General features: G+C 41.7%; 2 protein-coding genes across 2 annotated transcripts; both read right to left on the reverse strand.

The window, feature by feature from the left end:
• On the reverse strand, window positions 1-2,729 carry LOC115670412 (ran-binding protein 1 homolog c-like). The gene is made up of 4 exons (XM_030591674.2): window positions 2,476-2,729; window positions 2,185-2,336; window positions 1,939-2,064; window positions 1-631 (listed from the first exon to the last, which is right to left on the reverse strand). The coding sequence occupies exons 1-4, from the start codon at window positions 2,628-2,630 to the stop codon at window positions 396-398; spliced, it is 669 nt and encodes a 222-aa protein (XP_030447534.1). The 5' UTR covers window positions 2,631-2,729; the 3' UTR covers window positions 1-395.
• Window positions 2,730-8,160: 5,431 nt separating this feature from the next.
• LOC115670416 (protein PMR5-like) lies at window positions 8,161-12,257 on the reverse strand. The gene is made up of 5 exons (XM_030591680.2): window positions 11,786-12,257; window positions 11,506-11,677; window positions 10,510-10,688; window positions 10,245-10,403; window positions 8,161-8,673 (listed from the first exon to the last, which is right to left on the reverse strand). The coding sequence occupies exons 1-5, from the start codon at window positions 12,130-12,132 to the stop codon at window positions 8,340-8,342; spliced, it is 1,191 nt and encodes a 396-aa protein (XP_030447540.2). The 5' UTR covers window positions 12,133-12,257; the 3' UTR covers window positions 8,161-8,339.
• Window positions 12,258-13,085: the final 828 nt, after the last annotated feature.

Genomic DNA, 13,085 nt, shown 5'->3' on the forward strand with positions numbered 1-13,085 from the left:
TTAATAAAATGACGAATTCTTACTGCACAAAATCATTAAAATATCTCACAACATTACTCTCTTCTTATAACAAAGGCATTTTTGTGCACTATTTGACGACCCTGACCGACCAACTGTAACAAAACAAAAAAGAAAATAAATAGTATGAAGAAAACCTAGTAGGACATTTGGCACAACCAAACTGGACAAACATCCTTGCACATGCAAACATGTCTCCATCCAATCCCCGACAGACCAAGAAATCAAAGGACCAACCAACAACATTCTAGCCCATGAAGAAAACCCCAAGATCCTCACCAGAATGAAGATAAGCAACTGATGGGCAGCGCAAGAGGTCTGAAATCTACCTCCTCGTGTCGCCGATGTAAAATGAGCGATGAACACATCGAAACCCCTCAAGCTGAGGAAGCAGGCTCGGTTTTCTTATCTGCATCAGGTTTTCCATCGGATTTAGTTTCCTTGTCCCCCTCAGAGGTAGCAGCCACCTCTTCCCCAGCTTTATCTTCAGATTTCTCTTCTTCAACACTTAATTTCTCAAGAAGTCCAGCGGCTGCACTAGCATCCTTGTTTTCCTCTTTCTTCTTTTGGGATTTAGCAACTTCCTGGAACATTTCCATGAAGGTTTTGCAATCTGCAACATAAATCGGAACATAAGGCAAAGAGAAATTCTCGTCATTCTGACACTTGGATCTTCTAATATACAGGGACCGACCAGCAGCTAAGACACTTTGGAAATCAAGCAGAAGAGATGCCATAATGAGGCTTACAATCAGGCAGCACGCTCAATTATAGCGAAGAAATTATGAATAGCTAGTATACATGAGTACTATCAAACAAGATCAATCCTTAGGAAACAGTGACTCGAGAATACATATGACCAAATCCACCTCCAAAACTTTTGATCTCGAATTCTGCCTGAGGAAACTAGTGGCTCCCAAATATAGAGGTCATAGTACAAAGTGAGTTCCATTTGGAAGGAACATTTCCATATATAAATTGTTATTAGGAATATGACTTGTTGAAATTATGAGAATAATAGTAGTCATTGAAGAAAAGCTGCATATAGAGACCTAATATACATTTTTCACTCACAAATTTAGACTAGAGACGTGCTCATATAGTCAGGTCAGATAAATTACTTGTCAAGAACTGGCGTAGTGCTCATTGTTAACTTAGCTCTCAAAACATGATCAGCATCTATAATGACTAGATGCTCGATTGGCTTCCTCCCCAACTGACTCAGGAGCTAACAATGAAGGCAAGATGCAAGAAAGAGACAAGAGGACTTATTACAGCTCAAACAGGACAAGAATCCAACGTCACATTTGAGATCCTAAGTAAGGTATAAGGAAGCCTCTCACTCCCAAAGAATAATGCTACCCAGGGACAATATCCGGTCTATTCACGTTCACACACAGGACGATAAAAAATACAGGAGAATAGATGCAGCCGAACTACAGGAATCTTGAACACCGCCATCACATCATATTGCTTATTAGTACAGCAGTTGCGGACTAATCCCGAATGCCTTACTATAGGCGGAAGTCGCTAAATTTTTGAAGTATTGCACAAATCTAAATCGTTAAAATGCAATCTAATGAAGGGAAGAAGGAACACGTCACAACAGGCGGAATCGCAATCTATGGCAATGTGGTACAGTGAGCTCAGTGTAACCAAGCATCCTAAATTCACCGTACACTAATACCAGCAAAAGAGGAACATGGGCTATTTCATCACAAACCTATCGGCATCTATGGCCAATTAGCTTGAACTACCAATGTCATCAAGTTAAGAGAAGATCAGCGAATCTGCTTAACACATCATCAAATCGCTCCAAATCAGATGCAGAAGAGCTCATCCTTAGCTTCCAATAAAGCTAGCTCAAATCACCCATCCCATCAAGCTAAGAGAAGATCAGGAGGATCAACCGAAACTCACTCTCAACTGATCCGAATCTGATACAGAAAAGCTCGGCCTTGAGTTCCCCATCGGCGAAATCATTCGCGTGCCAGACGCACGATTTGTCGTTGCCCGAGTGTTCCTGAACAGTCATGGTAGAAATAACTGCAAAAAAAAAGCCAAGAAACACGCGCGCGGACGCGACGACAATCAGAAGACGTGCACCAAAACATCGAACGCGGCTAGCATAACTACACCAGGAAAACCAAGCGCAGAGCCTCAGACCTAGATGATTGGCGCAGATCTTCAGGGTTTTGGATTGCCGCATGACGAGCCGGACCTTGCCAGTCTCCTTGTGCTTCAAGAGCTTCACGGTGCCGGCGCCTCTCTCCTTCCATTGGCTCCCGTCCTTATCGAATCGGTACAGCTTCGCTTTTCTGCAAAGCCGCGAGCAGACAGAGACGGACGGACGGACGGACGCGTGAGCACTCGCGATCCATAAAAGAGAAGAAAAAAGAAAAAACCTAGGAGCCAGGCGATCGCGTGGGGATCGAAGGGTAGCGATGGAGACCGTACAGATCGAGGATGGCCTCCTCGTCTTCCTCGCCGGTGGTGACGGCGACCTCCTCGAGCTTGACGATGGGAGCGACCTGAGCTCCGGTGTCCTCGTCGTCGCCGGCCTGCGCTCCCTCGTCGTCCCTGCGCTCGTGCTCGGGCTCGGTGCTCGCCATTGCTCGGCGGTCGGGTTTCCGGTGAGCTCCGGCGGCCGGAGGGCGGCGGAGAAGATGATCGGCCGGCGCGGAGGAGAGAGAAAGAGAGGGGAGAGAGAAATAGGCGGAGGCGTAGGGGGCTGCGAGGGTTTTTATAGAGGAGGAGCGTGGCGGTGAGGGGGATGTTTTTGACAATTCGCTGTCGAAGAAGAAACCGGGGGGAGGGGGGGCGTTTGGACGTGAGGATAGCGATCGAGCGCCGGACAGAGAAACGGATGGCGCTTTCCCGACGCGACGGCAATGGCGATGGCGCGACTCAAACACGACACAAAGTTAGACGGGTTTCGGGTCGAGGGTAATTGTCTTCAGGTCAATTTCGTGAGACGGTACTAGTGATCAACCCGTCAGAAACGAAATTGATTTGTGTGACCCGTTTAAATTGATGAGTTAGTATTGACACGACTTATATGTAATCCGTTTAGATACGATTCGTTGCCATTCGTTATGAGATATTAAATTGATGATATTTCATTTATTACGAGTTTTGTGTGAGGTCTGTGTCGGAGGGTTGATTTCACGTCGTGGCAGGTCATGCCATCGCGTTGACTCATCGACCTCTTGTTTAATCATGTTATGAGAGTCTTCTCGTGTCGACCCGCTAATTTTCGAGCCGTGTTCATGTTAAACATGATTGTGCTTTGGTCCTTTTGTGGACACATATTGCAAACACGAATTGCCACCCCCCTAGCAAGAAGATTGTTTGTTGTTCTTTCTTTTTTGATATATCAATGGGGTCATTGAAACTCCTTGAGTACTCGGTTAATTTTTATCGGATGTGGTAGTCCCTCCATCCCAAACATAAATTTGGTAATTTTTTAAGACAAGTGCTCCAAAGAAAATGCGCGAGTATAATGCCTACCACTTGAGCGACCTTTTAAGGTCAAGTCTACGCGTTGCTTGATTGTGAAAAGAATTTTCAAATTAGGAATAATAGCACTGTTAGTCCCTGTATTTTTTCCAATTTGTTCTCTCCTATACTCGTACTTCTTTTATTTGTCAATCTAGCCCTTAAACTATCTAAATTTTTATTCGAATTGGTCCTTCCATTAAAAAGTCTCACAGAGTTGTTGACAAGGCAGTTAACTTACCTTAAGTGCCAACTATTGTGTGGACAGTTTCTTTCAATTAATTAATAACTCAAATATTTAATAATAAGAAAATTTTGTAAAATTTTGTAAAATATACAACAAGGCATATGCACTTTTGCTAGTGATAAAGGAAATAAATGACATTGTTCCCCAATGATTCAGTTTATAGACAAAATAACATGTGCCCCTCCCAAACCCCCCATTTGATAAACATTGTGTATTTTCACAACCGGAGAAAGATATAAAAGCAAAAAAAAAATTAAAAAAGGTTCGTGATTATATAAAGGTGAATTTGTTTCACTGAAAACTTCATTATAAAGAATAATATTTTCTATGAAAATCATTATTAAGGAAATTGGTTAGGTTTTCCTTTGTTTTGTGGTTTAGGGAAAGTGATTTCCTTCTTACCAGAAGAGGAAGTCGTTTTTTCCCAATCTAAACTTGATGTTTTCAGTTCATGAAATACGGTTTCTAGTAGATCAATTAGTTGTTTTATCCAAACACCGCAAAATCAAAAAGCAATTTTCCAAAAACAAATTTTTTGTTTCAAACAAACGAACTCTAAACATTGCAAATGAGAGTAAGCACGGGGACCGAAAAGAGGAACGATAACGCAAAATATGTCAATAATTGTAAATAATCCCGATTGACATATATACTAGGTGCATTTGTTTCGCAAAAACATTAATGATTTATAAAACATTTACCTAAAAATGATCTCTTGCAAAAGTGAATTAACGAAAAATGCTTTCATCGTTCACAAAAATACTTAGTCATAAATTGTTATCGATAATAAAAATAATTATCATTAATTAATTGTTTCAAGCGAAACAAACGATTTCTTTTAGAAAAAAAAATTCCAAATCATTCATTTTCAGGAATCAAATAGAGTTGAGGCATGTTTGCTTAAGCGAAATAATTTCCTGCGAATTAGTTTTTTGACTTTCGTGCTTTTGATTTGCTACAAATTATCCGTCGACGAATAATCATTTACGATTAAAGAAAAAATCAGGCAATTAGACTGAATAAGGGTGAGTGTGCTTAAGTCGGGCCAAGGTCAGAAGTTGTTCCATCTCCTGGGATGAAATCTGGCAGAGCCTTTGCGCTTTCTTCCTTTGCTATGGCTACCGGTCCATAAAGCAAGTCTAAACCCAAAAAACAGATTACGAGGAATTAGTCGAGGTGCGTAAAAGCTAAATGGACATAGTATCTCTAAGAAAGAAAAAGAAGTCGACAGCTTCAAGCACTTCTTCCAAAAATTAAATACAAACAATCGAAGCACCTCTTCCTGTATCCGCCCCGTTAACAAACGTGCCAAGCAAAATTTCCAAATTAAAAGACCTTTGGCCCCGTTTGGCTCAGTATTTAGGCTGCGCATGACAACTTGCCAAACAGTGTTTGATTCTGTTCTTTTGTTCCCAGAATCAGTTTGGGAACAGAAATGCGTTTGTTTAATTTTTTGATTCTAGGAACAATTTTATCAAAAATTGTTCCCAGAATCAGTTTTCAATAATAAAAAAAAAGTAGCTTCTTGATTCCGGGAACAATTTTGAGAATCAATTTTTTTTTCTTCTTCCTTTTCTTGGTTTTTAATGTAGCTTCTAATGTCCAGCTCGAGGACAGCCCTGGCCGGATCTGACGAGAATAAAATATTTTAATAAAAAATATTTTACCTGCCATGGCCGGCGACCAGGCCATGGCCAAAAAAAAGAAAAATATATATTTTTAATAAAAATATTTTACCTGCCATGGCCGGTGACCAGGCCATGGCAAAAAAAGAAAAAATATATATTTTTAATAAAAATATTTTGATAAAAAAAATTATTAATAAAAAAAATATTTTACCGGCCATGGCCAGCGACCAGGCCATGGCCAAAAAAAATAAAAATGTATATTTTTAATAAAAATATTTTAATAAAAAAATATTTTACAGGCCATGGCCGGCGATCAGGCCATGGCCAAAAAAAAGAAAAAATATATTTTTAATAAAAATATTTTAATAAAAAAAATATTTTACCAGCCATGGCCGGCGACCAGGCCATGGCAAAAAAAAATAAAAATATATTTTTTTTAATAAAAATATTTTAATAAAAAATATTATTAATAAAAAAATATTTTACAGGCCATGGCCGGCAATCAGGCCATGGCCAAAAAAAAGAAAAAAATATATTTTTAATAAAAATATTTTAATAAAAAAAATATGTTACCAGCCATGGCCGGCGACCAGGCCATGGCCAAAAAAAATAAAAATATATTTTTTTTAATAAAAATATTTTAATAAAAAATATTATTAATAAAAAAAAATATTTTACCAGCCATGGCCGGCGACCAAGCCATGGCCCAAAAAAATAAAAATGTATATTTTTAATAAAAATATTTTAATAAAAAATATTATTATTAAAAAAATATTTTACCGGCCATGGCCGGCAACCAGGCCATGGCCAAAAAAAATAAAAATATTTTAATAAAAAATATTTTACCAGTCATGGCCGGCGACTAGGCCATGGCCAAAAAAAAGCAAAAATACTTTTAATAAAAATATTTTTTTTATTAAAAATATTTTACGGGTCATGGCCGGCGAGCAGGCCATGGCCAAGAAGGAGGAAAAGAAAAAAAGAAAAGAAAAAAAAGAAAGAAATATTAAAATATTTAAAAATATTATTAATAAAAAGAAATTTTGTGACGTTACCAAACGCATTTCTGTTCTTTTTCTATTCTAGGTATGAAATTTTGGGCCGTTAACAAACGCCTTAAAATGCTCAGAATCAATTCCGAGCACAGAATAAAAAAGAATCATTTCTCAGCAAAATCTATTCCCGGGCACAGAATCGTTGTCATGCGCAGCTTTAGAATGCTCATTGGGCTCTAAAGTTCCTTGGCTAAATATAAATGATGTTTGGCAACTTTTTTTACTCACTTTGGGGAGATGCAATTGCATTTGGAATGCTCTCCAAGGGACTTTTGGCCAATGCAAAGGTGAAAGTGCCTTGAGAAGTTGCATTTTCGGGATGCAACTTGCACTGTTTATCGCGACTGTTCATCTTCCCCAGAGGCAGGTCCGGCGTCCGGCGACCACCGCCTGAGGGCTAGACCGACCCCGGCGACGCCCGAGGTCCGGCGACCCCAGGCGGCGGTGGCGGGCGACCAGTTCTGGCTGGCGGAGGTGGTTGGTGGTTAAGCTCCACCGGAGCCTTTTTTTTTTTAAATATTAGCAAAAGTCCTTTAGCCCAAGTTGATTTTAAAAAATACTTACCAAACACTATTTGCATTTAAAAAAACCCTTTTAGCCGAAAGGTATTTGTATTCCCCCAAAGGCATTCCCCCAAAGTCGAACCAAACGGGCCCAAGCTTGTCCTAGCCCTCCCATGATTTAATAAATACTGAGTTTAATGTATTGAACGACCAATCCTGGATGGCCATGAGTCCGTAAAGGAAATTGCTTGTCTAAACCAAGTTAAATTTGTGCTTAAGGCATTCTCAAGCGGACCTAAGCAGATCAATGTCAGATCCATAATCATGTCTACTCCTTAATTGGTCACTTTTGTTTCTTGTTCACTTGTTTCACACCCCAAAACTTTTCATTTGGGTAGCTTTTGGAGGTGTGGTTGTGCAATAATATAATCTAAAATTTTAGATTTGAAGTTAGGAGTACTTAAATAACCCAAGGTAGTTTCGTTTGCTATTTGACAAATATAAATTTTGATTATGATCATAATGAGGTTTCATAAATCTTCAAGAAGCAGATCAACCGTGTTAACAATAAGGTATAATTCGTGCTCGGGATGAAATCGTTGATGCCTTAAACCCGGCTCTCGCGACCGTGATGCCGTGGCAAAGCTCGGGGCTAGCGGCCGAACAAACCCTAGAAAGTCGAGGCTCAATGCCTAGGCCCTAAGGATTTGGCTCAAGAACGTGGTGCACTAAGACTCGAGACTGACGCCCGTAGCAACCGAGCTTGGGACCTATTGGTTGATTGCAACCATGGCCTCTAGGCCTGAGACTTGGTGTCATACCCGGGATCCCTGGGATATGACTCGAGAAGCCAATGCCTAAACCTAAGAGCTTGGGGGGGCTCGTACCTAAGGCTCAGATCGAGGTTGAGATCGAGATCGTGTGCTAAGCTCGGAGTTGTATGTTCAATGCATGTTTCAATTTGTTTCGCAAACAATATCGAAAATGATCTCTAACTCGATTCAAAACTTAACCTAACTAATTTTCCTTGAAAAAAGAAACTTTTTTCTGAAAAATACTTTATCCGATTTGTACAAAACAAACGTACTCTAAGTAATTTGGCAATATGTTATTATGTCTCGGCTATCATCTACTTAGCTAAATGCTCGCCGATATTACGAGTTTGCCATGTCACTTAACATTCTGTAAATCGACCTTTACTCGGAAAGAAATAAAGTAAGCATGTTTCCATTTAAACAAAAGCTACAATCCAACTTGAGCATTGGCTTCACTAAGTACAACAGGACATCCTTTACTTTGCACATCTTAAGTGGAACTTGTAATTCAAACCTATATAACCATATCCCATTTGGGAGGTATTTGGCACATCTAACACCAAAGATATGAAGGTTTACAAAAGTAAACTAGTATAGAACAGTTGGTTCCAAGTGTCCGGCAAGCCGGGCAAGCACCAGTGGCTGCAGTCGGCAGAGCGGTCGGGATTAGCCCTCTGCTCGGGGCTCAGGTCGCCGCTGTAGATCGAAGGGTGCCCGTCCTTCCGGAGGGCCGAGAGCATCGTGATGTCGAGGAGGTTCACTGGGGTCTGCATGCCTTTGATCGCCGCGCTTATCACCTTCATCTGGTCGGGACAGGTCCCGGGGTAGGTGCTGCCGCTCATCGGCACCGTCTCGCCGTAGCAGTTCTTGGTCGTGGCAGCAGTCGAACCCGTGCTCCACTCGCTCGGTCTGCGATTTCATTCAATCAATTGGTAAGTTGTCAATCAACTAGTTAGACAGTTAGGTAGCATTTCTAGATAACTTAGTTAAACTTCAATCTAGTATGAACTTACTCATATCAATTCTGGAAAATGAATCATTACTTACAGACATTATACATGCAGCCGAGACAAGCATGAAGTTCTTTTTCTTCTTCTTCTTTTTCCCATAATTTAAGGATGCGAGCATGGAGACCCGGCAAAAATCGTATGAACCGATTAAATCAAGTTCTTGTGCGCCTAATCTAAAGTAACCTACGCGTAATTAGTGAAATTCGAACAAGTTATTTCTAGTTTTTTAAAGCTGCAAATCCTCCGACGCCCAAATCATTCGCGCTAACACGCCGATCGAATGTTTTCAGGTTTAATTTATTGCAGAGTGACAGATGCGTACGGACAGACAGGAGGCAGTGCCATGGCCAGAAGAAGCTAGCCTGGCGAGAGCAGGCAAGCTTCAATTGTTTTGTCTACATATAAAAGGCTTATTAATGTCGGCATTCTACCACTTTGATAATTTCGTGGAATTGTATGTGTCAATGGCTGGTCGGCCGACACATTGGCTCGTTCTCCATTGGCTTGCCCAGTACAGTCGAACAGTGTTGAGGATGAATTGACGAGGATCTTGTAATGGAGATCCATTACCAGTTCCATTACCTGTCTACTACCGTCACTACTGGCTACAGAAACGAAATTCATTTCATCGAATTTCGATGGCCAAGAATACATTTCGCAAGATTAAAAGCCTTGTTGGGATCGCTTTAATAATGAATTTTCTAACACGTTAAGCTGATGCGGGGGGGAGTGCGTCCGTAAAATCGTCCGAGTAAATGCATGAATCGAGACGAGATGTGCGACAGATGACCCCAGTGTAGCCTCGCCTTTTCTAAATTTTTGTTTTTTTTCTTTGGGGGGGCCACCCCATCTCCTCCTTTTCCAAAAGGAAAGAGGGAATGATATGCAGGGACAGAGAGTGCTGATTTGACTCAGCATGGGCCCAGGATTAGCCGCAAATGGCAAACCAATCAAAGCACAGCTAAGGCGCCCAATCGAAGTTGAATTTTGGGGTAATCACAAAAATAGTTAAGTGCGGCTACTAAATTTTTAATTTATTCAATATAGTCCCTGAATTTTATCTCAATGTACAATGTGATCTTTGAATTTTTTATAAATGTTCAACTCGATCCCTGAACTAAATGAAAATGTTCAATGCTTTCATTCATTTAATTCAAGTTCAAGGACAGGATTGAATATTTTCATATAATTCAGAGATTAAACTGAATGTGTATCAAAAGTTTAGGAAACACATTGAACAAACTGAAATTTAAGGGATCACGTTGCATATTGAGTTACGATTCAAGGACCGTATTAAACAAATTAAAAGTTTAAGTATCACATTGCTCGTTAGACCAAAATTCAGGGAAAATTTATGTCATTTTCCTTCGAATTTTTCTAGTCACTTGGAGCTGAGCTGTGGCAGCATTTTCTTGATTTTCTATTTCGAGCCTCAATTATTGTGACAGAAAGAGAGAGGGAATTGCTTACTTGTAATGAGTGGGAGAGACGCCTTGGAAGAAGACCCGGGTCCTGGCCCTGTCAACGTTGGCGTCGACCCAGTTGACCCATGTCCTGAGCCCCGTTCCCAGCGCCACCAGCCGGTCCATGTCCTCGTAGTACTTCCCTCCTGCCTCCATCACGTCCCACCTGCATCGCCGATCCCCCCGCCGCCGCCGTCGTCTTAGGATTAGCAGCAGTTTCATAGAATTCGATTATAAATGATTGTGCTTGTGCCGTTATTTGTTTTGTTTACCCTTGGAGAGAGCCCTTGTGGATCCACCAGTGGCCGGTGTTGAAGGAGAGGACATCGGCGGCCCGCCACGGGCCGGCGTTCCTCGAGATGTCCTCCAGCTTCAGGACCCTCTTGCCTTGGACCGAGTCGATGTCCACCAAGTAGGGGGCTCTGTAGAAGGACACCGACACGCCATAGTCCTGCCATGTTTGTAACATAATCCCATGTTAATTACAGTAATGATCTCTACATCCTTCCACACAAACACAGAGAAAAGAGAGAGAGAGAGAGACGTTGACTTCCTAGTTTTGCAGAGTGCCACTTTTTTCTGAGAGGAAAAAAGAAAAACTCGTCACAGAACCAACTGCTCCGTGACTGAGATGCCCTTTTCTCCACGTGAGGACAAAGTACTCCGCCACACTTGACTCACAGAGTCACGTTACCGACAACAACCTACCCACAAAATTGCGCACGAAGAGCCCGTGCCGTGACTTTTGTATCAAACAGTACAAGTTCTGACATTATAGCACCTCGAAACTGGACGAAGCAGCTCTTTAAAACCCAAGTGTGACGCTGGAATACCTTCTCAAATGGCGCAGCACTTGTTTCGCAGCAGTAATTTTTACGATAACTCTTATTGACCGTCCTCTAAACTCGATGTCAACGCGCGATATCGTGAATTCTAATTGGAGGTTTAGTAAACAAAAGCTAAAATCTTTTGGTGTGTGTACTCATGGGCCACTAGATGAAAGGTGGCATGACTAGACAAAAACAAGGGAGTGAGTCATTAAAGAAACAATAATTTGGTGGCTCTCGTTTGTGCAGTAGCAAAGCTACATGATAGTTCTGGTCCACCTAAATAGCACTCAATGATTTCACAGCATCACTTCACGAAAAAGAAATGTTCAGTGTTGTCCAGCGTTATTGAAACTTCTTTTTCCTCCGCAAGGAACATGGAGAGAGGTGAAATTTGGGAAAGATTGTAGTTTGGGGTTGAAGTCAAAATGATGAACTCACGAGGAACTTGAAAGTGGAGAGAGGGTCTCCGGAGATCCTCTGGGTGGGTGTGTTGGGGGCAGCAGCTGAAATCATGCAGACCAGAGACTGCCATTGGTTCCTCCCGAGAGAGTCCCCCACGAACATCACCGTCTTCCCCCTCATCCTCACCAGGAAATCAAGCCCATCGAACCTGAAAACTCACTGTCTTAAGTCCTCACTTCACTTGCTGTATGCCTAAACAAGAAACCCAAAAACGAAAAACACCTAAAAAAGGAGTGAAGTTTACAGTCACATCTACCTTGGAAGCTCACAGTTGAGAGGCTTCCATCTATACTTGAGGTAGTCAGTGTCTGGGCGGCCGAAGGCTTGGCAGTTGAACTCGGGGTCAATGATGGGGCACTGGGAGGATTGGTACAATGGGTACGTGTCGTCGAGTACCCATGTACCCACATACAGTGAGCAGTTGGAGTACTGCTTGGCCTTGAGCATTGGCTTTCTATGCACAACCCGGGTGTTCTTCGCTCTTGTTCTCAGCAAGACGGAGCACGAAGCCGTGTGACATTGAAGCCAAAAGAGGCATAGCATCACCACAAGTGAGCATGGCCCAATGGCATGAGGAGCAGGTCCAGAGCAAGGTCTTGCCATGGTGAAGAATGCTGCAACGGAGAGAGAGAGAGAGAGGGAGGTGTTCTAGGATGTCTCTTATGATGTAATGACTTGTGGCGTGTAGTTGGGGCAATATACACAAGTTGAGGGGGGTGTGTGGGGTTTTTTGGAGGTAAGATGTTGAGCATGTGAAGGTGGCTAAGCCCGGTTCACGAGAGAGCTTAACAAAGTCTTTTTAATAGGTTGATTTTGTACATCTAGTGGCGGTGGCCTCGTGAAGCTGATATGGACCCTTCAACCGTCTTTTGTTTCCTTTCTTACTTTTCTTTCTGTTCGGCCTCTAGAGTGGGAATATATGACACCCAGATTTAAGCACGTCTCTCTCCCTCATCGACATCAGCAATTATAGGAATTGGATTAGTCTTAAGAATCTTAGTGCAGCAGCCACAGCCATGTGCTGATCTTCGATTATGCTTTAGATCTCAATGAGGGTCGGTCCCATTGCTTTTGGAATGTGGAGCTAGATTCAAGCATAATGGAAAAACTCGGATAGGTTTTTGGAATAACCGGGCTCGATGAGCTTACATATAGTATAAGTCGCGCGCGAGAACTTCATTCGTTTTGTTCAAACTCTGTTTTACAAAGGTTCTGAGCATTTTTTGTTTCTGTTTTTGGAAATGGCACTTGTCATTTTAAGGTAATAAATTTTACTTTGTTTGACAAAAAAAATTGGGGTTATTCAAGTGTTGTCTCTACCCAAAAGAACTGCTGTAGTTTTCTCATGCTCCATCAGTCAATTCCAATTTAAGTGCTTGGTCCAATTCACTAGCAATTGAAAATCTCTTCCTTTTAAGACAAGCATATGTTCTCCTGCTAAAGGTTCGTGGCTACCCGAGACAATCCCGTCTTATAAAGGGTAATTGTCCTATGATCAGACATAAGAGACGAACTAACTGTCGCACGAGAGCCGGGTCGAGTTTCTAGATGAGAAA

The sequence above is a fragment of the Syzygium oleosum genome, unplaced genomic scaffold (assembly GCF_021117445.2).
Source record: "Syzygium oleosum isolate NSW1041296 unplaced genomic scaffold, Sole_v2.1 Sole_v2.19, whole genome shotgun sequence".
NCBI lineage: Eukaryota > Viridiplantae > Streptophyta > Magnoliopsida > Myrtales > Myrtaceae > Syzygium > Syzygium oleosum.